At 42.4% G+C, this 24,306-nt stretch overlaps 1 protein-coding gene across 10 annotated transcripts in view; it reads right to left on the bottom strand.

The window, feature by feature from the left end:
- Positions 1-24,306, bottom strand: part of MSH4 (mutS homolog 4) — a 104,895-nt gene that overhangs the window by 20,548 nt on the left and 60,041 nt on the right. For 3 of the 10 annotated variants that reach the window (XM_045027619.1, XM_045027625.1, XM_045027626.1), the window contains 4 exons: positions 20,646-20,774; positions 18,909-19,083; positions 15,102-15,190; positions 10,154-14,426 (listed from right to left, as the gene is read on the bottom strand). In XM_045027619.1, the coding sequence (XP_044883554.1) occupies positions 14,235-14,426; positions 15,102-15,190; positions 18,909-19,083; positions 20,646-20,774 (585 nt within the window). In that variant the 3' untranslated portion in view covers positions 10,154-14,234. The other 7 variants (XR_006581660.1, XM_045027620.1, XM_045027623.1 and 4 more) reach the window with 7 other exon arrangements.

Below are 24,306 nucleotides of genomic sequence, written 5' to 3'. Positions count from 1 at the left end.
GCTGTTTTTCCCTGTAACATCAGAGGCACTTCTGATTCGTCTAGAAAAAATAGTGACACTCTGGCCCCACAGAAGAGAAGGACACAAACTGAAATGACTGATAGAGGTCTGCTAGGTTAAGGAAAGAATTCACAGTTGATTTTTATCCTTGATTTCAATGGGCCAAAGATCAGGCCCATATGAAATTGGGCTGGGAAGAAGGACTCTGGCCTATAACTATGTGAATGTGGGTGGCAAGGGTTGCCTCATCCCCTAGCTTGCTCCCATAGAGCAGGTCTACACTTAAAATGTTGCATTGGTATTCACTGAAGAGCTTCTCCCATTGGTGTAGTTAATCTACCTCTCAGAGGTTAGGTTGGTATAACTATGTAACTCAGTGGTGTGGATTTTTCATGTCCCCAAGTGACATAGTTATACCAATATCAGTTGGTAGTGTAGGCCCAGCCACCAGCTCCTCACACCAGGTCTTAGCAAATAGTTGTTCCTCAAATTCTGCGCAGACTGTCTCCTGCCAGCAGAGGGAGCAGGGATGTTGCCTTCTTTCTGCAGCCACTAGCAAATTATACTCCGCTATCTCTGCTCCAGCTGGCCGCCCTGCTTCTATCTGACCACCTCTCTGCAGAAAGCGGGGTGTGAGGAGACCATGCATAAAGGAGTAGCAATTACAGGAAACAAGTAGTATAGGAGGGGTTAAAAAAATCACAGGATGAGCAGCAGAGAGAGGGAAGAGAATGGGGTAGGGTTGCCAGGTGTCCGGTTTTCAACCAGAACACCTGGCCAAAAAGGGACCCTGGTGGCTCTGGTCAGCACCGCTGACCAGGACGCTAAAAGTCTGGTTGGCAGTGCAGCGGGGCTAAGGCAGACTCCCTGTCTGCCTTGGCTTCATGCTGCTCCTGGAAGCGGCCACGGGATCTCTGTGTGCTGCCCCCACCCGAGCGTCTGCGGGCACAAGCAGTGCACAGAGCCCCCTGGCCCCTCCACTTAGGGGTCGTAGGGACATGCCAGCCACTTCCAGGAGCCACCTGAGGTAAGTGCTGCCCAGCCGGAGCCCACAGCCCTCACCCCCTTCTGCACCCCAACCCCCTCCCCCAGCCCCTTCCCGCACCCAAACTCTCTCCCAGAGCCCACACTGCTCACCCCCTCTGACACGCATCCCAGACCCCAGCCCAGAGCCCACACCTCCAGCTAGAGCCCTCACCAACCCCTTGCCCCAGCCCAGAGCCCCCTCCTGCACCCTGCACCCCTTATTTCTGGCCCCACATCAGAGCCTGCACCCCCAGCTGGAGCCCTCACCCCCTTCCACACTCCAGCCCCCTGCCCCAGCCTGGTCAAAGTGAGTGAGGGTGGGGGAGAGACAGCGATGGAGGGAGCGGGGTCAGAACCTCAGAAAAGGGGTAGGGCCTCATGGAAGGCGGGGCAGGCTGGGGCAAAGGTATTTGGTTTTATGCAATTCAAAAGTTAGCAACTCTAGAATGGGGTTGTGATGTCAGAGAGACAGGAAACAATAAAAAGAGGGCAGAAAAGTTAATCAGAGGGAAGAAAAAGGCGGAGCTCGAAGGAAAGAAAGATGAGTGTCAGAGGAGATGGTAAACTACCAGCAAGGCCAACAAATGTTGTTCTATGCAAATTAATGCCTTTGTGAACAATGATCCATAGATCATCTGAATTATCATCACTAGCCCTCACGAGGTTCCTGGCCTTATGTAGTGGAATGTGCTACTTGTCTTTTGCTTTGGGTTTTGCTGTTTTTACAAGGCTGATTTTGGCATTTAATTTTATATGCACAAAATTTTCCAGTGCATCTGAGGGGAGATGCAGCCCACACTTGGGAAGCACTGAGGGTTGCCGTTTCATGTGCATTTCATTTCCTGGGATTCTAACAGGGCCTCATATGCCACAGGCAGCATAGTATTATGTGCTTGGGTGTTTGGCAGGAATGCCTGGTTTTAAAGTTTTCTAAAATGCAGGGAATTCTTGGCACCTCCCCACATGGATGTGGTTTGCTCCAGGTCTACATTTTAGTCTGTCTGGGGATCGGAGAAGACAATTTCTAAAGCTCCTTATTAGTAATTTCAAGGAAATTATGTTAGTAGAACAAGTACTTTGTTATAGGACTACAGTACAGATAACTATCAGGGCGCTCAGTAGGATGAGAGAGTAACTCATTGCTTTTCTTTTTTTTTAACACTGGTTTGACTCCATTTGTTGATTAAATGGTTTTTTAGCTATAAAGAGGTTGAGCCCACTAATCTAGATCTTCAAATAGGGCCAGGGCCTGCTACAGAAACAGACCTGGAATGCCTGAGACAGATCATGCCACAACACACAAAATAACCTATGAGAAACAGGACAAGAAAAGCGTTCTGTACTAACTTTTCAAAACAGTCATAAGAAACTACATTTCTTTCAGGCTGGCTGCTGCTTCCTTTTCGATAATGTTTTGATAGGTATCTAAATATTATACCATAAAACCAATCAATCAGCATATTATAAAAATATTAAACAAAGGCTGTGTTTGTGATTTCCCCTTTCCTGAATGCTTCTGATCTTGTATTACATTTGAAGGTAGGCCCCAAAGGTACTTCAAGGACAACGATGTTAAAATTGGATTGTCATTTCTTTTGACAATACAGTTATTAAAACACATAAGAAGCAGCAGTCAATTTTTCATTGTTCGTTGACCTTGCAATTTTTTTGATGACCTCTGCAGCCCAAAGTATATTAAATGATTCTCTGTAACAGGATACAATGTTGGAATTTCTTGTTCAATAGATAATTTTTATCCTTCTAATCATAGAACAACAAAGGAAGAGCATGTACAGTATTTGTCAAATCGGGTTTCCTTTAATTGACAGCCATCATTCTGGCCAATAAAAACACAAAGGGGATAAAAGTTTATGAAGTCTGCTATTATAACTTATTTGGGTCATTTTCTTTAGGGCTGTATATTAAAATATTCAGGGCTCGCCATCCACCCAAGTAAAATGCATAAAACTATTTTTCTTGGCCACTCTATCTTTTTGGGAGGAGACATCATGAGGAACAGCTTATTTCAAAATCTACTCTGTAATTAAAATTAGGGCTGTCAGTCCTGCTTACTGCAGGCATACATTGAAATTCTAGCAATTGCTGTGTGGTGATGGTGGTAATCAAGACTCAAGTTACATTTCCACCAATATTTTTCTGGGTTTTTGGGTGGCAAAGTATCAGTGGAAATTATTTATTTTGTATTATTCAAAAATGTAATACAGTAGCCCCCAGAGGCCCTAATTACGACCAGGGCCCCACTTCTTCTTAGCATATGCACAATGTGCCTCAGGTGGCATGTGATTAGGATTCATCACTGAATTTGAGCTGCTGGTTGGAGCATTAGTTTCCCTGCTTTGGCCAGGTACTGACAGTGTGATGTGACTGCTGACCTAAAGCACTAACTCAGTGGTTTAAGCATTAGCCTGCTAAACCCAGAATTGTAAGTTCAATCCTTGAGGGGGCCACTTAGGGATGTGGGGTTTAAAAAAAAAATTGTCTGGGGATTTGTCCTGCTCTGAGCAGTGGGTTGGACTAGATGATCTCCTAAGGTCCCCTCCAACCCTGATATTCTATAATCCTGCACAAACTCATATGAAGACATTGCCCTTGCCTCAAGGAAGCTTACATGGCATTTTGATGGATTCGAGAAGGGACTATTAAATCATCTTGATTAACGTCCTCTATATCATAAGCTATTAAATTTCACCCTCTTACCACTGTATTAAACCCAATAACTTGTGTTTGGCTAAAGCATATCTTCCGGAATGGCATGCAGTTTTGAGGAAATCAGGAGAATAAGAATCCGCCACTTGGTAGTTTGTTCCAAAGGTTGATCACCCTTGCTGTTAAAAAAATTGCACCTAATTACCAATTTGATTTTTTCTGGCTTCAGCTTCCAACCACTGATTCTTGTTATACCATTCTCCACTAGACGAAAGAGTCCATTACTAACCAATAATTTCTCCCCAGGAGGGTATTCATACACTGTAATCAAGTCACCTCTAATTTCTTTTTGATAAAATAAACAGAGTGAGCTGTAAGTTTTTCACTATAAGGCATTTTCTCCAGCCCTTGAATAATTTTTGTGGATCTTTCCTGCACCCCTCTAATTTTTCAACATACTTTTTAAAATGTGGACACCAAAACTACACAGTATTTGTCATAAACAGATAGTTAAGGGTTAAAGTCTCTTTTACCTGTAAAGGGTTAACAAGCTTAGTAACCTGAGAAACACCTGACCAGAGGACCAATCAAGGAACAGGATAATTTCAAATCCCTGTGGAGGGAAGGCTTTGTCTGTGTTCTTTGTTTGAGTTGTGTGCTCTCTTTGAATCTAAGAGAGGCCAGACATGTCTCCAAGTTCTCCTGGAGTATTTCCTACTATCCAGTATAGTGAGTATTAGAAAGGTGAATTAGTATTATAAGTTTATTTCTACATTTGCAATTGTGTGTTTTGCTCAAGGAATATCTTTATTTCTGTTGTTGCTACTTTGCTTTTACTGAGAAAGAAAGGGGGAGGGGGAATTCTCTCCAGGTTTATAGGTTAGACCCTGTGTATTGTTCCATCCTGGTATTACAGAGATAGTGTACTTTCTTTTTGTTCTTTTAATAAATTCTTTTCTTTGGACTTGGTTAATTCCTTCTCTTGTGGAAATTCAGGGGAAGGGGAGGGGGGAAGAGTGAGTTCCTCCTGGGTTTGATTCACGGAGTTGAATCGGTGTGTATCTCTCCGGAGTAGGCTAGGAGAAAGAGGGAGGGGGGAAGTGGGCTGCTTCCCTTTGTGTTGAGATTCAGGGAGATTGAATCTGTGTTCCCAGGGGAAGTTTTTGGGGGAACAGGCAGTGTGTCAGACACTTAGAAAACTGACTGGTGGCAGCGAGAACCAGATCTAAACTAGAATTTTAGTTTAGAGGAGTCCATGCAGGTCCCCATCTTGGAACCCAACAGCTCCAAGTGGGGGAGAAGACCTATGACATGGTGGCAGGGGTGGGATGGTATTAAGAACCAGGAGCCATTGAGAGCTATTCTTTCCCTCTAGAGCAGGGAGGCAGCCTGAGAAGAGGGGGGGGGGGGTAGAAGTATTCAGCTTCTAACAAGGTATTGTTATAAGGAGTTTTTTTCAGTTGGGCTAAGCTGAAAGGAGCTATTCTCTTCTTCTAGAGCAGGAAAGCAACCTGAGAGAAGAGGGGGGGTTAGAAGTATTCAGTTTCTAACAAGGTTTTGTTAGAAGGAGATTTTCAGCGAGGCTGGCTGAAGGGTTTTCTAGCAAGGCTTTTGTTAGAAGAGACCCCTATTGAGAGATACTTAGAATTTGCAAGAGGCACTTGCTAGACCGGTTTGTTTAGTGCTGTGAAGAGGAGGGGGACTTTTTTTTTCTCTTTCTCAGTCTAAAGCACAGTTGGTAGCTGTGAACCAGCTACATCAGCATAACACCAAATGCAAATACAGAGTTTTTGTTTCTTTTCTATTCAGTCTATCCGGGAATAGAAAAGGGTAGGAATTTGTGAACCAAGAAATACAGTTCACTAACTGCAGAGGGGTGTGGCCAGAACCAGAAAGCACAAAGAGATGAGTACCAGTCAAACAGCTGACCACAAGAGAGAGCTGGAGAAGCAAGAGGCTGACCACAGGAGGGCATTGGAGCTCCAGAGGGAGGCCCACCAGCAGGCCCTGGAATTAGCAAGAGCTAACCCAAATGTTCCAGCCAACCCTAACAATCCTTCTCCAGGCACTGTTCCCCATCCCAAGAAATTTCCCACCTACATGGCAGGTGAGAACATTGAGGCCTTCTTAAAAAATTTTAAAAGGACCTGCCATGGGTACAGCATCCCTGAAGACCAGTACAAGGACTGGTCAGGAAAGTGGACTTTTGCTGTCTATGACAATTATTCCATCCCCATGTTACTGGGGGAAGACTTGGCCAGCCATGTGAAGCTGGCCAAGAGGGGGGGGGAGTGGTCACCCGCAGTCAGGCCAAACAAGCTTCCACTCCCATCCCTATTCCTGAGCCATCCACCAGGACCCCGTCTGTGTTACCAGAGACCCAAATAAAGGTGGTGGAACCGAATCTCCTGCCAACAACTACAGCAGCCATAGTACATCCAGTCCCAGAACCGGAACTGGAAGAGCAACCAGCGGCAGAACCATTGCCAGCTCTGACACCAGCGCTTGCAAACCCGTCTCCAACCCCATCGCCAGAGGGCGCCAGCGGGCCTGAACTGGCAAAAGCAGCAGACAACCCTACCCAAGAGGCTCAGCCAGAGCCTGAAATATCACCTTGTGCACCAGCGGAAAGCGGTTCACAGTCAACGGAAACAACCTCATCACCTACATCGCTTCCAGAGGGACCAAGCCCAAGTCCACAGTCTACGGAGGAACTGGTGTCTCCAGCCTCAAGGGAACAGTTCCAGACTGAGCAGGAAGCCGATGACAGCCTTAACAAAGCTTGGGCGGTGGCACGGAGCAACCCACCGCCTCTCAGCTCTTCTAATCAATCCCAGTTTGTTGTAGAACAAGGACTTTTATATAAAAAGATTCTTTCTGGTGGACACCAGAAAGGCCAGCATCCTCAAAAACAGTTGGTAGTTCCAACTAAGTACTGGGACAAGCTCTTAAGCTTGGGCCATGACATCCCAGTGGTCATTCTGGGGTGGACAGAACCAAGGACAGGTTGGGGAAGTCCTTCCACTGGGAGGGGATGGGCAAGGACGTTGCCAAGTATGTCCAGTCAAATGGTTAAAAAGTGTTCTTAAATGTCAAATATCTTGTTGTTTACATACTTAGTAGTATATGTAATAGTGCATGTGTGTTATTAATCTGTTTATTTTAAAGTTCTAGGAGGAAATCACTGCCAGTATGGTTCCCCCACTGTCTGCGATTTGGGGGGCGTGTCATAAACAGATAGTTAAGGGTTAAAGTCTCTTTTACCTGTAAAGGGTTAACAAGCTCAGTAACCTGAGAAACACCTGACCAGAGGACCAATCAAGGGACAGGATAATTTCAAATCCCTGTGGAGGGAAGGCTTTGTCTGTGTTCTTTGTTTGAGTTGTGTGCTCTCTTTGAATCTAAGAGAGGCCAGACATGTCTCCAAGTTCTCCTGGAGTATTTCCTACTATCCAGTATAGTGAGTATTAGAAAGGCGAATTAGTATTATAAGTTTATTTCTACATTTGCAATTGTGTGTTTTGCTCAAGGAATAACTTTATTTCTGTTGTTGCTACTTTGCTTTTACTGAGAAAGAAAGGGGAAGGGGGAATTCTCTCCAGGTTTATAGGTTAGACCCTGTGTATTGTTCCATCCTGGTATTACAGAGATAGTGTACTTTCTTTTTGTTCTTTTAATAAATTCTTTTCTTTGGACTTGGTTAATTCCTTCTCTTGTGGAAATTCAGGGGAAGGGGAGGGGGGAAGAGTGAGTTCCTCCTGGGTTTGATTCACGGAGTTGAATCGGTGTGTATCTCTCCGGAGTAGGCTAGGAGAAAGAGGGAGGGGGGAAGTGGGCTGCTTCCCTTTGTGTTGAGATTCAGGGAGATTGAATCTGTGTTCCCAGGGGAAGTTTTTGGGGGAACAGGCAGTGTGTCAGACACTTAGAAAACTGACTGGTGGCAGCGAGAACCAGATCTAAACTAGAATTTTAGTTTAGAGGAGTCCATGCAGGTCCCCATCTTGGAACCCAACAGCTCCAAGTGGGGGAGAAGACCTATGACAGTATTCCTGTATCCATCTCACCAAGCTCTACTTCCTATTTTCAAATGTCCCTTCCAAAATAGAGAAGAAACCCTTCTTTCATAAAAATCTTTCTTCTGCAAGGTGCTGAACATGCTGATCCTGCTCCTGCAAAACATTTACGTGCATGCTTAACTCTAAGCACACAGGTAGTCTCAGTGAACTCAGTGGGACTACTCATATGCTTAAAATTAAAAGTTCAGTATGTTTTCTGGATTTTATTTTAATTTAAGATGTATGAAATAGAACCTGGGGTGGATGCCAGGTGCTCAAATTAACAGCTGGCAAAATCCTCTGTAAGAAATCTATGGTTCTCCCAGTGGTGACAATAAATATACTTAAAACTAATAGCCACATCAAACTTATGAGTGGTCAGGTAAGCAGATGGAAGATGTGATTACTACATATACAGTTCAATGAAATAAACATATATATTTAGAACGTATAAACAAAAACCCCATTCATATGGGTAAAAATCTAATCAAGTTTCACCCAGAAGCAATTTTCATTATGGGTCTGCAGCCTTAAAAACAAGCCTATATAATAAAGTGTACCAGATATTAAGTATAGAAAAAGTTAAATTTGGAGCATTAAAGTCAACACTATACTAACTGTAATTTGAATTTGTTGAGCTATCTACAGTAAACAACTAAAAGCCAAGTTTAAGATGCCTATTTACCATTAGTCTTGCTATCAGGCAAATTAATTTATGGATTTTTTGTTATACAGGCAAAATAAATATTGGTCAATAATTTCGCTAAAAAATTCTATCCAGGATCCTTGCAATTTGTAATAGGAGCAAGCATGAGATAATCAGACAGATAATGAGCAGATAGAGATCGTATGCTCCCTGAACAGAATCTAGTAATTTACATCTTTTCTAATGCTAATAATCACTTAATTTTAGCAGTACAAGACAAACGCATTTCACATAGTAGCTTAATATAAAATGAGAAACTTTTAATGTCTGTATGAGAGATGGTATTATTAGCATTCATATCTGTAAGCCTATAATGTACCATATTGCCATTGCTTAAGATTGGCATTTGTTTAATCTATTCAGTGTTAATGTGTTAGGGAGGGCCTGATCCATAAACACAACTACATGAACAAATTCAAGACCAACAAGGAAATTGTTCCCTTTCTCCATTCACCGCAGTACATCTGGGATAGTACAAATGCTATGAACACATTGCTATTTAATTATTATAAGAATGTCATATAAAAACTAGAAAGGAGTTCAATGCTGCACAGAGGAGTTAAGCTGGGAAGGTTTTAACAGCATTCTAAAATGTAAATTTATATTTCCATTAACATAAAATTGTATTATGCAACTTTACCTGTTAGGAAACACTTTCTTGTAGTTTATCATATTTGAAAAGAGCACTGCATTTTGTGCTAACAGAAATACCAAGTATGACTCAAACTTGTGGGCTTAATTGATTTAAATTCCTCCTGAAGTTGCTAAATTAATAGCAAAAATCATGTTAAAATACCTTCCCCTTCTCATTGTGAAAGCGGAGAGACAATAGTAATTATCTAATTTTTTCCTCAGCAAAATAATGAAATTACAACCATTCATTGTTGGAGGTGGATCTCCCTGCACCACAAAATCCTCAGGCTTCCCTTTCTCTCTCTTCTACCCCCTCTCCCCACCCCACCCCTACACTACAAGGCCGCATATCTCTCCTCCTCTCCCAACCTACCTCTTCATCATGAGGCCCCATAACTTCCCTCCCAACTTCATTCCCTGCACCAGGACTCCAAGAGTCCCTCCCTCTCTCCACCACACACACAAAAAGAACCCTCAGAGTCCACTCCCTTTACTATACCACCGGGCAGGCAGGAATGCTGGGCAGGTGGAGTAGGTCAGGGTGCAGGGGTGCCCATTTTTCTGGGGGACCCCAATTGGCCAGAGGCCCTGGACATGGGCCCCATTGGCCCAATAGCTAATCCACCATTGTTAATACCAAACACATTTACCCTAGGTCTAAAAATCCTGCATTCCATACTTTAGCCCCACATTAAGGTTTCCAGATCCATCTTCAATTCTAAATTACAAGAAGTTGAAAAGAGAAATAACAGGTCAAATCATGGCTGGAATTTACACAGCACATACAGAACAGCTATGGTTAGTAGGAAATTGGAAAATGAATATAATCTTGATAAATTTCACTCACTTCTCAAGACCCAGGGGAGTCGTTAAATAAAGGACAACTTACTTGTCATTTCACATCAGGCCAAACTTTTTTTTCTCCTGTGTTTTTGTACTCAAATTCCTGCTGTTAATTATGTGAATTAATCTGTATGCGCCAGACCTTCACCAGCATCAGTGCAGCTCCATCAGTGCAAAGCTGTCCTAATGCTGCCTTACTTGACTGCAAGAGGATCCTGCCAGCATAAGGGAAATCAATGAGTGTGGTAGATACACTAAATCAGTTTGTAGAGTGCAAGGGGCTTGGCTAAGGCATCCTGAACCCTGGCAATTCTGGGCTGCCATAATGGCTTTTTGGAGCAACAGGCAGCCAAAGCAATTAGAATAGGCTCTTCTTACATGTACCATGGGACTAGCCTGGCATAAAGCAGCCCCAGGACTGGGAGAGCACAGACTCAGAGCTACCTTTGTCCCTCTCCTGCAGCAGTGCTCAACACTCCTCATAGTTTCCTATTTGTGTATTTGATTTTAAAATGGTCAGTCTCTCCCTACCCCTGACCTTTCATAACACTTACCTACTGTACTACCTGGGCTACAGCTAGAGAGGGAACAAATGCACCATTTCTCTCCACTCTACCTACCTTCAACTGAGTTGCATGGAAATGGTGCAAAATGGCCAGAGATGGACCCCAGGAAATTATGGGCTTTTAATGCTACATTTCGATACATAAAACATGCACAAAGAAAGTGTTTGGTACTTGGAGGGAGGGAAGAAGAAGGAAAAGGCTTAAATCATTCTCCTAAAAGAATGTCTGAACTTTGAGCTGGGGTGTAATTCCCAGCTTGAGGAGACATACTTGTGCTAGCTCTGATCAAGCTAGCATGCTAAGAACAGAGTGTGGTCATAGCAGTCAGAGTGGCTAGCTACCCCAAGTAAGTTCCTGTCTAAGACACTAGGCACATTCTCAGGGCAGCTAGGTCCTCTGGCTGCTGTGCCATCATGGCTACACTCTATTGTTGGTATGGTAGCTCAGTGCACTAAGGCTCATCATCTACTCATTTTTACCAATCAGATTTAAATGGGAGGTCTGGAAAGTCTTCTCCTGGGAGTATGTCTAATAGGAAAACAATGTTTTAGAAACAAATTCAAAACAGTCCAAACATGGAAAAATCATGAGCATAAAAGGGATGCTTTATTGGGAAAGCTGTGTGAACAAACCTCCCCTTTTGAAAGAAACCTGTTTTAGGAGACTTTCTTTCCAGAAACAAAACATAAGTATTTTGGTGATTCAAATCATAGTGTACAGCGCAACATAGTTTCAAAGTACAAAATCTGTTTTAAAGCGGTGGTCTCTCCGTATGTATGAAGCACATGCAACTATTCAATCCTCCCACACAGATCAGCAGGGTTTGAACTTACTGATCTTCAGATTCCTATCTTAGAGCCTTACTATTGAGCTACAGGAGTAACAACCCTTTTGTAGACCACCCAGTGGAGGAGGACTTAACATGCATTTTCCCAGTGGGTTATGCAACTATTTCCTAGTTAGCAGTAGAATACTGATGATCAGGAATCTTGGAGTCTATCTCCAGTTCTGGAAAAGGAGGGTGGTTTATAGTGGTTAGAGATAGGATTGACTAAAACCAGTTTTAGTCAATCTGACAGGCCAGGGAGATAAGATTGGGTTTGTCATGTTAGAGACCTTGACTCTGTGTCTGCAGTAACCTTTGCATAAACTGTCTGGTACCTTATGAAAAAAAAACAGATGTGGAGGTCAATAGCTCTTTCCTAACTGCCTTTTCCCTTCACTCTCTCCTCCGAGGAACTGAGTAATTTGCCATCAAATTCTGTGTGTTCAGCTTGGAATAAAAATGTTCAGTTATGGCTAAAAAGTTACACTCTATAGACTAACACTACCCATGAAACTGATATTCTAGGAATCTGCACATGAGGAAGCAATAATGCAGGAACATTGTGAGTACAGCTGAGAGTGTTTCCCTAGGTTTCCGTTCCGGTGTCTGGTGCCACAGTGGATGCTGGCAGCCATGAAGCACAATTACAGAAAAGTTCTTCTCAGCCCCTGCTGCCCCAGGCTGCAGCATACTTGGAACAGATGGAATCTTTAGAGAATTTAGTTGCCAAAATCTAACAATTCTCTACTGAGCATGTGTGAATTCTGGTTTTTCGGAGACCTATAATTATGCCAAATTTGGGTATATTTTTATGGGTACAGAAAAATGCACTTCCCCCTTCAGCAAATTTCATGTCCCTGCTCTAAACCATGGAGATACTGAAGCTTCACACTGAAACAGTTGTAAGAATGTTTTTAATGAGGGCAAAACAATCTATATGTCCCTAACCTTGTTCTGAGAAACAGCTGAACTATTTTTGCCATAAGGATCCAAAAAGAATCAACCTGAGGCAGACATCCAGTATGAGAAATTTCAGCCTAAAGTTTGGCGAAGTTATAAGCAACTGAAAAAAAAGGTCTTATAATAGAAAGTGTTAGGCAGCCTTGCCTTGAAGCATCCCTACAATCTCCACATATAACAAGAGATTTAAAATGATAAGATAGAGAACAGTTCAGTGGGAATGTTGTTGGGACAAGTGGGCAAGAATTAATTTTCTTTGTTACTTCCTTACTCCCATTTTTGTCTGCATCTTCAGTTTCGATTGTAAACTCTTTGAAGCAGAGACCAGTCATGTCTATGTAAAGTGTCTATCACATTTTGGGAGCTGTGTGAATAATAATAATCCGTAAAAGGGAGGGAAAACATTGGAGAAAAAAATGTATTGGCGGTGTTTTCAACTGATTTAAAAATCAATGTAAAATCATTGGAAGCCCCTGGGGATTGTGAAGTCTTTGCTGCAAACTGCCTTCAACCAAAATGCTGTGTCTTTCATTTCGCTTTGTAATTGACACAGCTACGGCAGGAAACACTCTTGAAAAGGAAACCTTGGAGACTGAGTTTAAAAAGTTTTTTCCCTTGATATTTTTTAAATATGTGAAAATAAAATATGCCCAAGAAAAAAGTAAATGACTGTAATTTAGAAAAGTCTATTTATTAAATTTATACAAACACTTAAATAAATCCTTAAAGTATGAATAGTTTAACTAACTTTTTATAGGCTAGATTGTGCCCCCACTTGGTTGCTTAAAGAGAAGGTGGGCACAAGATTAAAGGGAATCCCTCCTGGAGCTTCCACTGAGGTGGATGGAGATCCTCACTGGTCCCAACTCAGAGCTGTGATTGGACCTTAAATTTGGCCACCTTCAGCCAAAATTATTTCCAGAGGTGTGGTAAATGCCCTGCCTCTGGCTAGTAGGTGATGTCAATATATCACTGCATGAAACTAGACAGAAAAACTAGCCATCTACATTTGAGTGAAGTGACTAAAGTGTTGTCAAATGCACAAAAAAACAAACAGAAAAGACAGAGCTGAAATAATACTTTTTCTAGTCTTTGTCATAATTATAAAGAAGTAATCTTAGATGTTGCTTGTAACTGTAGTACATGAAAAGCATGTTCAGTCAAATGTAGTTTTAATGTTAATGAGATTCCTTTAATGTTTAGGCAACAGGAATGCTAAAAGCTTAACCATGTCAATGTATGTGCAATTTTCTGTAAAAAGGCCAAGGATGCTGGCTTTGCTGTTGATTGACCTATTCCACAGACAGGTGTCATTTGGTGGAAGGCCAAAACAACACCTCATTTTCCAGGGAGTTATATCCAGGAAGAGCAAATAAGTTGTCTGCCTACCACAACTCCCTGTCTTTGGTTTGATCCATTCCTTCTCTCCATACTGGGGCCATGCATCTTAGAAGGATTTAATCCAGCTCCAGGAGGTAGAGAGATGTACTGACAGACTCTGTAAAAGGTTTAATTTTCTATTTTGAAATAAACCTTTCACCGTCATCTGTTGCTAGAGAAGAGTTGGAGTAGTGTCTCCACCAAGCTCTAGCAAAATGGAGTGGGGCCCCCTACCCTCAATCTCTTCAGAATCTCTTTGCTTTTGCTGTTCTTAAAAATATAGGGACTTTTGGCCATTACTGACATATCAAGAGTCATATGGAAAAAAATTGTTTCATAGTTATACTATTTATACAAAATAAATGCTTCTGTTTAAAATTTGCTCCAAAAAAATTCTTCAGAGGAATAACTATTTATACCCACATATAGAGAATGTGGTGCTTCAGTAGTGAATATAATTTATGATGAGAATCAAAGATTTTAAAAAATAAAAAACATTACATGTCAGTGATACAGAAAATAAATATTCTGGCCCTCACCAAATAAATTAGTCCATCAGTGTAAGCTATAAATTACTGTCCATCTTCAGTTTGTGCTTGTCCAGACACAGGACAATCAGCTTCATACTTTTTTTTCAGGCCTTTCAAGAATATTCGCAAACTGTCTGGATCCAATCGAGAGTTCCTTGCAGTCTGAACCAGCCTTGTTGCTAGATGGTATACAGCCCTCTGTTTTAATGTCTCAGGAGTGGTTCTTTGCTTTTGCTGTTCTTAAAAATAAACACACATATTAAAATGTGAACACAGATATTCATTTATTGAAGTAGTAATGTTGGCTGTTTTCTGCCTGTCCCATATCTGAGTCTGCTGATATACCATTTGCAGATTCTATCTAGGACTACGTCTAGTACTTCATAATAGTAATGACAGAGCTCTGTGTTGTCATTTGACAGTGATCTTCAGTAAAACCCATTAAAACCGCTCCCAAAAACATAATGGCTAGTTTCTTGACCTAACACCAGAATGAACTGAGAAATCCATTTGAAATCTATCCTATGAACAGCTTCTTAGTCTGTAAAATTCTGGTGAATTAAGGTTACAAAGATTATATAAATAAAGTACAGATTTATTTATTTTCCGCAACAGTTCATGGAATAAAGAAGTTTTTTGAAAATAAAATCCTTCTCTTCCTTTCTTGCAGTCATTTTATTAGCAAATTTGTTAAAAGTAAAACTGATTTTCTTTAAAAATTCCCAATAACCAGTAACACAGTTGCCTGTATCATTAGATCTTATTTTTATGTGCCATACTTATGTACCTCTGTAATATATCATTGAGCTACTTACATTTTTATCAAACAATAGACAATACATGAGAATATATTGAAGGTATGTGTTTTATAAGACTATAATGTAACTACTGCAAATTACTACTACATACCAAAATTTGTCTAGCAATATGAGTTGTGATCTCCTTTGCATCCAAAATTATTGATGGTGGTAGAGAAGAAACTTCTGCAGCTTTTAATCCTAAATATAAAAAATATGAAGTAGTCCTTCACTGTCTGTGCCAGAATGAATACTTACCTTAATCAAAATGTCACTCTAAAATGAAATTTTTCCAAAAAGAATTTTTATTTAATTCCCCTATATGTTTCCTCTCCTCTGTATCTGAACTCAATAATTTTCATAGCAGTCTGACTTATGGAGAGCAAGGATTAAATCAAGTTACTCAGGGTCTGTAGTGATGCCTGCTCTAAAACATATATATTGTGTAATCACAATAGCTATTATGACACAAGCTAACTGCTGATGTCACTAACTGCTCATGCTCAGATGCATCAGCTGTAATACTAGGGCTGTGAATAGGCAGTTCTTTTTCCATTACTGAAGGAGAGGCAAAGTCTACAGAGTAGGAAGACGAATCCCTCACTAAGAGGATTGGAGAACAAAAGCTGGGAAGTGGGTTTAGCAGCCTTCACTTAATTCTGATCCAACAGGGAAGAGAGAAGAGCTGGGTGTGGAACAAAAGTAGGGTTGCGACCTGTCCAGATTTTCTCCGGTTCGTCCTTTCCTGAGATAATGTCCCAGGAAATCTGTAAGGGTGATCAATACACGCTGTCAGCCATACATTTTTATGGGCTCAGGATATCAGATGTCCTGTTTTTTTGTACCTCGGCGATGACAACCCTAGACAGAAGGAGCCTTACTCAGTGAGGAGAACGAGGTGGAGAGCAGAATTTGAGTGGCTGGTTTCCAGGGTCAGTGAAAATGATTGAGACTCTGTGTGTTCCAGTCTCTAACCTGATGAGCCATTTGTCTTTGGGAAGAGGGACAGAGTATCACCGATGCCTGTCCTGCTCCCAAGAGTGTGATGTTTGATTCTTCCTCCATCCCTTAACTGGTCTAGGAGAACTTGAGGCCTAACCCAATCCAACAGCTGCTGAAAAGCTTCTCTTTTCAATAGCTGGGCTGCATGCTTCTGCCTCCCCTGAAAGCTGAGAGGAAACAGCAAGGCTCCTAGGAGTCCTTAAATCCCCCAGTGATGCTGGCAGACCAGGTGCCTCAACTGAACATTACTCCTGAGGGCATTCTGCACCAAAAAATTAAAAATTTTGCACACAGTTTAAAATTCTGCAAAAATTCTGCAAATTTTGTCAATAAATAAATGCAGAGGCTACAACATGGCAGTGGGGCTCACAAGCCACCGGCTGAAGATGGGAGATAACCCTGCAGCCTCCCCACTCCCTGGGACACAGACTCAGTGGTGAGGCTGCACCCGACCCTGACACAGCACAAGGCCTGGGCTTGCCCCAGAAACACCCTGGGGCCCTGCCCTCTGCACCAGGTGCACCAGGTGTGGGGCAGGCAGGCTCAACCAAGCAAGATCTAAGTGTGGAGAGACTCAGTGTGTGGGGGGGATCCAGGTGTGGAATGAGAAGATTCTGTGTGGGACAATCTGGGTGCAGGCAGCTCAGTTGGGGGTCTAGGTGTGAGGGGATCTGGATGCACAGAGGCTCATTGGGGGGCTTCCATGTGCAGGGCAATGGGACTCTACACGGGCTTCCAGGTGAAAGTGGTTGGGGCTCAGCAGAGGGGTCTGGGTGTGGGGGGGTCTCAGCAGGGGGGTCTGGGTTCTTGGGGAGTGGGGCTTGGTGGGGTGGAGGTCTGGGTGCAGCTAGCTGGGGGCCAGTGGCATGGGAGTCTGGATGTGGGGGCTCAGGCTCATGAGGATGGGAGTTTGAGTGCAGGAAGCTCAGTGGGGGTGGGCTGGGTGCAGGAGTGGGAGTCCAGAGGCAGGGGTTCTGGGTGCAGGGGGCCTCCTGATTCAGGGGTTGGGATGGAGTTCAGGTATGAAGGGCCAGGGGGGTTCTGGGTGAGGGCCAGGCTTGGCAGGGATGTCTGGGTACAGGAGGTCCAGACGCACGGGGGTTGGGTGGATGGGGAGCAGTTCCCTGAACAGTGACCCCTCCCCTACCACAGCTGAGGAGTGATGGGGGCAGGAAGCAGGGGAGGATGCTGAGCTTCCTGCAGCTGCAGGAGGTTTCTGTGCGTTGGTCTCCTTGCAGGGGAGAGGAAGTCCCATCCTCTCCTGCTTCCTTCCAGCCCAGCCGGGACTAGCAGCTAATCCTGGTTTAGGGTAGAAGCCACTGGCTGGGGTGTCCCCATCCCTGTGGTGATTTACCTCTCTGCCAGCTGCTCTGGGTGCCTGAAGCAATGTACCTGCACAGCTAGGGAGTGGTGTGTGACTGCTCTTCCCTGTCAGAAAGTCATTTTTCTGTGGGGAAGCAAAGAAATCTGTGGTGGACATGAATTCTTCCAGTCCTATAATCTATGTATAATTCTTCAGAATTCATTTTGTAAAAAATCCACAAAACTGGCCTTGTGTTACCAATGTGAGGCAAATTAGCAGTGAAATTTTGATAAAGGCATAGAAGGAACATTTTATATTAAATTAATTCTAACTTTAACTCAAATAATTTATAGTCTTCGGCTATCTCAGACTTGTAAAAATTGTGTGTTGTGAGACAACTCCCTATTGATTAAATCAGCTAAATCAGGGCTCAACTAAAAAATCTAGCATTTATACCTGGTCTACACTAGAAGCACCACATCAGCGCAACTGCATTGATGCAGCTGCTCCACTGTAGCATGTCTGGTGAAGACACACTATGCCAAAAGGAGAGAGCTCTCCCATCAGCATAATTACTCCACCTCCGTGAGAGGTGGTAACTATGTTGGCAGGAGAGCGTCTCCCACTAATGTACTGCTGCCCACACCACACTTAGGTCAGTGTAACTTGCATCGCTCAGGGAGGTGTCTTTTTTACATCCCTGAGTGACATAAGTTATATCAACATAAGGGGTAGTGTCGACTAGCCCTCAGAAACATTATGTGGATTCTTTTCACTCCTTGAAGGATTATGGGTCTATAAAGAAATGAATGGATGACAATAAGACATAAATAAAATGTTTTAATCTGTTACACAGTCTGCTTCACTACAGTTTATATTAAATTTAAAGGATAAATGAACCCACTTTCCCCAGAACACAGTTTTGACATTTCAAAGGATAAAAAGCACCTCTCTGCATAAATAAACTGAGGCACCCATCTATGAACATTAATTTGTCATTTTTAATAAAACTTCATTCATTTAGGATGAGCCAAATGGGTACACTTTTAGTTAACTCTTTTATATCATCCAATATGAGCAAAGACAAAAGAGGCAGCTCTCAGATAAGTCTTGAATGTGCAGGCATCCATTTAAGACTATCTCACAGCCCCTTGAATTGCTCCCATAATCAAACAGGAAATCAATGCAGAGCACTCAGTACAGCTATTATGTGCTCAGAGTGACTCATCTCAGGTCACCGTGTTCTCAACCAGTTGAAGATTCCAGGTGAAGTCTGAGAGCAGAAAGATCATTTTATTAGACAATTAAGTTTTTCATACTGTGGACACAAAATAACTACCTTATTATACAACTATTTAAAATACAAAAATAAGTGGAACAGTATTTTAACCTATTTATTTAGTGTGTGCATAGTCGTCAGCCAAGCGATGGCATCTTCAATAGCGTGATGAAGTTCTTCTAGGCCACCGCTGAACCTGTAACAGTTACTATGTAAAAATTATTCACAATATGGAGTGATCTGTCAGTGGATAGTAGGAATGTTAGACCCTAATAGTTTAATATATCTTATGTACTTTTTAATAAGTTATTAATATCAATACTGAAGTCCATTACCATAGTTTTTTTCCTCTGTGTGTCCTTTCGAAAGTATGTAAGTATAAGTAATTTTTTCCTTATTTCCAGCACTGTTTCTCACATGTTGCACTTCAAAATGGTTGTTTTCCACATTGGGATATAAAGCATCTATGTGACACAGTTCCAGGAAATGTGTAGCAAATAGAGTAAATGCCTAAATTAGGCAACAGAAAAGGATATATTATAACATATTAAGTAATCCTTCATAATTCATTATAATTAAGCAAAATAAGGTTAAAATATATATTTTCAAAGTGGGTACAGGGATTTAGCAATATGACTTTCATTGATGGCTAAACCTGTATGCATTGCTTTGAAAAAATGCCCTGAAATTACTAAAAAATATTAAATTGAATGAAGAGATCTATTTCTTTGGTACTGTAAACATGGGCATGATTATAGCAAAATAGTAAAGAAAGCTCCAAATACAGGCAGTTTTAAAGCAGTTTCAAAAATATATTAAATGAGCCTTTTCATTTTTAAATTAAGTGATATAGTTTGCTGAACATAAGTTTAATCAACCTAATGATATAACAAAAATGGACCATTTAGATTGTATATCAGAAAAACACATGAGAGACCTTTTAGGCTATGGAACAATCTCATAAGAGGAGCAATGGAAGTCTCAATACATGACATATTTTAAACTAGACTAGGAATAAACAGTAATATGAATTTGGATACAATCCTTTACTGGCAGGGAGATGGACTGGATGTCTCAACAGATCTTCCCAACCTGGATTATCTGACCCCTTTCCCAATGGAATATAAAAATGTAGCCACTAATACAGAATTTCCTAACTTTCATACTATTTTACCAAAATTACTGTCAAGAATTTTCACAAAATTGCCTGAACATTCTGATATTATATATTGTCCTTCAGCTAAAACTATGAGAAATATTTGAACATTTCAAACCAATCTGCAAAAGTATTCCAAAATAAGCCCGGGTAAGAGTCCAGCCTATGTCCAGGTCTGCAAAAGTTTGACAACATGCTGAAGTTAATCACATAGCTAGGAAATAATTGGAGTTTCCTCCCCACTTAAAGGCCATTTCTACTTCTCTTGATAAGCCACCTTGTCTACGCTCCTTTAAGTTAAGGGGGATGCAGGGTGGAGGATCCCAACAAATTATGGAAAGGGAGCAGCCAGTTGGGAGTTCCCTTTGGAGATTTAGGTATATAAACGCTAATCTCCAAGCAAAACCGAAGAGGTTAGTTAGTTTGCTTTCAACACGGAAAGACAAACAGAAGGGTTCATTTCATGAACCAAATACTGCAGGATTCTCATAGAACCAATTACCATACAACTACTTTAGGGATATTGTCAGTCTCATTCTTGGTATAGTCACTGCAAATTGTAAAAGCCAAGGCAGAGTCTTGGCCAAAGGAAAGAACGGGAAGGAACATGAATGGAGCCAAGGGTTAGAAGGAGTGTGTTCAAGGGATGATTGTGTGGTTGGAATAGGATGGGATAAGAATAGGACAAGTATTAGAAGGGCAGGAAGTATGGCATCCTTGTCCTTATTCTTATCTATTGATCAATCTCTTTTTTATCCATAAATCCCAGTAAGTGTATCCGTATTATTTAGATCAGAATTGTCCATAAAATGAAGACTGGAGTATGAGAAAATGTTTTTATTTGGTACCATTTTAAGTCTGCGTGAGAAAAAAATACAAATTTTAGAGACTAATGATTAAAAAATATAAAAAATACCTTCAAACTCAGTAGATATTCACACACTGAATAACAAATGCCAATACCTTCTTCAGTACTGGTACCTCTCCCAAGTTCATCAATTATGATGAGTGATTTGTCATTAGCATTTTGTATGATATATGTTATCTAAGAAAAAAAATACTTTGTTATCTCTAGCAGTATATTTTTAAATCTCCCTCCCCCCTCCCCCCCCCAAAAACCAAACAAACCAACAAAAAGTCCACTGGTAATGTGATTAAAGAACAGAATCCTTCAGAAGATCCATGGCTTTCACCTCTGAGCAGCTTCCAAACAGCTGGCATTTTAAAACAAACAAAACATCTTGCCACAAAAGTGTTTGCCTTTTTCTCTCTAAATATGTAATTTTTCCTCAAAATGAGGTCTCAAGTGGAGTACTAGCAATAGTCAGATATGGCCCAACAATAATTTAAGGTACAATACCTAATGAAACATCAAGACTAATGTCCAATGGAACAGTGATTTCTACTCCTGTTGGAATGGTTTCAGAGATACTGGACTTAAAACGGTGACATGATTTAGAGAAAAGCTATTATGAATAATTCTTAGAACTTCCTGCTCATCTCCAGCTTGCTGGTTGGGGAGCAGGTCTTAAAGTCCATAACCCACATTGAAAATCTTGAAGAAAAAAAGAGAAGATGGCAGGCAAGGTAGAAAGTTTGGAGGGCGTTGTAGAGAGGAGCAACAGGTAGAGAAAAGGATGGTTGTGGGGTTTTCTACCTTATTTGATAGCAGGCCTATTTTAGAAAAGTTTTAAAAAATAACTTACTGGTATTATTTTTCTGCCCTGCTTCCTGAGAAGTCCAGTTGTCCTAGTTACTAATACCTGTTTGCAATATGGAGGTCTAGTTAAACTCTTCTTCTTTCATATGGCTTAAAAACAGTACTGTTAGATGTCCAGATCTAAGTTGGCAATCCAATTGATTGCTTCAGGTGACGCAGAGTAGATGGAAGAAATACCACTGATATATGATCATTTGGGACACAAGTTGATAAGGTGTTTCATAGCTTGAAGTCCGTTTCTGCACTCACAAACAGAATTGTGTATCAGCACATTCAGTTCAAAATGTAGCATATTTTCATGTGAGTGAAAAGCCAGTGGGTTGTTCAGTTGAGTCCTTGATGAGGTGTTTCCATGTTACACTGGTGTCCTTTCACCTTGCTCGCCACTGACTTCATGGGAGAACCCCGAGTCTTCGAACTCTTGTGCTGCAAGCCAAAACAGCTTTCTGGATTTGAGTTGGAATCTTGATATATTATTTAGGTATTCATATATCAGAAAATCCTTGTTCCCTCATGTAGCAACGAATTTGGAGTGGGCTGATATGTGCCAGTATGGGAAGCCATGGTTGTGACATTGATTTTACTGTGTCTGTAATGACATGCATGATGGTGTTTAGTTGAGAATTGACAAATGGTGTGTCTAGACAGGTCAGCAGTATTCTGTGGCAGAGTAGACAAAGGCTAGTGAAGAGGTTTGTAGAGTTTCTGCATTGGCTCCCCAGGTTGCTGCTGACAGCTTATGGATGGGGTTTACACACATCTTTATTTTGTCATAGATATTTTTCAGGTGCTAGTTCAGAGCTAGTGCTGACCCGGTCTCTGTGCTGCGTGGTGGCGTGGCTGGTTCCAACCTGTCCTGGTGCTCTGGGTGGCGCGACTGGAGCACTGGTAAAGGGGCAGGGAGCGAGGGGATTGGATAGAGGGCAGAGGAGTTTGGGGTGGTGGTCAGGGGGCAGGGATGTGGATAGGGGTCGGGGCAGTCAGAAGGCAGGGACCACAAGGGTTGAATGGGGGCAAGGGTCCTGGGGGGGCAGTCAGGAAGGAGGGGGTGGGTTGGATGGGCGGTGGAGGGCAGTCAGGGGCAGGGGTTCTGGGGGCAGTCAAGGTACAGGGAGAAGGGGTGGTTGGATGGGGCAGGAGTCCTGGGGAGGCGGTCAGGAATGAGAGGAGGGGTTGGATGGGGTGGCGGGGGGCAGTCAGGGGCAGGGGTTCTGGGGGTGGTCAGGGGACAGGGAGCGGGGTGGTGGATGGGGCAGGGGTCCCGGGGGGGGCATCAGGGAATGGGGAAGTTGGATGGGGCAGAAGTCCGGGGGGGACATCAGGGGGCGAGAAGCAGGGGGGGTTGGATGGGGGCTGGTGCCAGGCCATGCCTGGCTGTTTGGGAAGGCACAGCCTCCCCTAACTGGCCCTCCATACAATTTCAGATGCGGCCCTCAGGCCAAAAAGTTTGCCCGCCCCTGGGCTAGTGGAATGTGAGGCTTTGGTCTAACATCACATCAAGACATTTTGCAGTTTTATCTTCTAATCACAGACGTTCATGTGCAGCTCTGCCCTAGTTTTTCGATTGTTAGATGATATGCTGACACCACAGTTTTAGCCTCTGTCTACACTGCACACCACATGTTTAGTAGGTGTAGCTCTCTGGTGCTGGAGTCTTAAATGGGGGGCAAAGGCTCCAGCAGCTCCTGTGGCAGGGAAATCCTCCAGCAGTGGGAAGCTGCCAGAACATTTTCCTGCTGCTGGAGTCTTTTCCTGCAACTGGAAAAACTCCAGCAGTGGGGACCCAGTTGCAGGACATTACACTGCTAAAAATAGCAGTATAGATGGGGGAGTCACTGCTTCGGTGAGCAGAGTGCCATGTAGGGTACAAGGTTCAGGCATGTCTTTACTATACTCACCTAAACAATACCTTACTGTCTATACTGCTATTTAAACCTGTGCTGGGGGGAGGAGGGCATGTAGTGTGTGTATGCTATACACCGTTTAAAGGAATACACAATGTAGACATACCTTTAGTGGGCTTTGGTTTGGCTGCCAATATAAGAAATATTCTTCCAAGGTTATTCACCTCCTTCTGGGTGAAGGGAAATGATAGGGGGATTGGGGACAGGTAGTGAGCTGACTATGTGTCAGAGCTCTCTGCACACTTTATGCTTAGTCGATTTGTCCCCTAGTACTTTTGAGTTCATAAGAAGCGTTGCTGCAATTGGACCAGCTTTTGATGTTCCCCTGGGTTTGCCGCCCCAAGCTGATGCAAAATTAGCCAAGCTTTGTGGCTGGAGTAAGTGAAATCCTGATCTTCAACTGTCTTGAGTCATCTTTGATGGCACGCTAGATTCAGTGACTCTGCCAGGGATGTTGCGGTATTTATTTGGTTCTTCTTTACTTCTATTGCCATTTGGGCAATGACATGACTACTGGAGTTCAAACCCAGTGTGGATTAACACCAGTTGATGCCAGGTGTGTAGAAAGTAGCAAAAGTAATGCTAGACGTATTCTGAGGGATTTCAACTGGTCTTCGGTGATGAAACAGAAATCTGGATTGCGATATCTGTTCCAGGGGCAGAATGAAAAGTGCCTCTGTCTTTTGCATAGAAAAGAAGGTCTGTGTCTTCATTTGATGACAATTCCACAAGTGCCTCATCCACAATATTGTTACTAGCATAGCCCTACATTGTATGGTGGCGACTGAAATCAATGACATATATATAAGCCAGGCAACAGACTGTGGGTAATGGGGGAGAAGACAAGTCTGTATTCAGTGGTTTATGCACGTTAAACACTCTTCTCTTGATGATTCTTACTGAGATGGTGAAGGTTCCAGAGTTGCTCCTAGCAACTATCGTGTCATAATCCT

Source organism: Mauremys mutica, chromosome 8 (genome assembly GCF_020497125.1).
Source record: "Mauremys mutica isolate MM-2020 ecotype Southern chromosome 8, ASM2049712v1, whole genome shotgun sequence".
Classification (NCBI taxonomy): domain Eukaryota; kingdom Metazoa; phylum Chordata; order Testudines; family Geoemydidae; genus Mauremys; species Mauremys mutica.
This window is presented reverse-complemented; position numbering and strand designations above follow the sequence as displayed.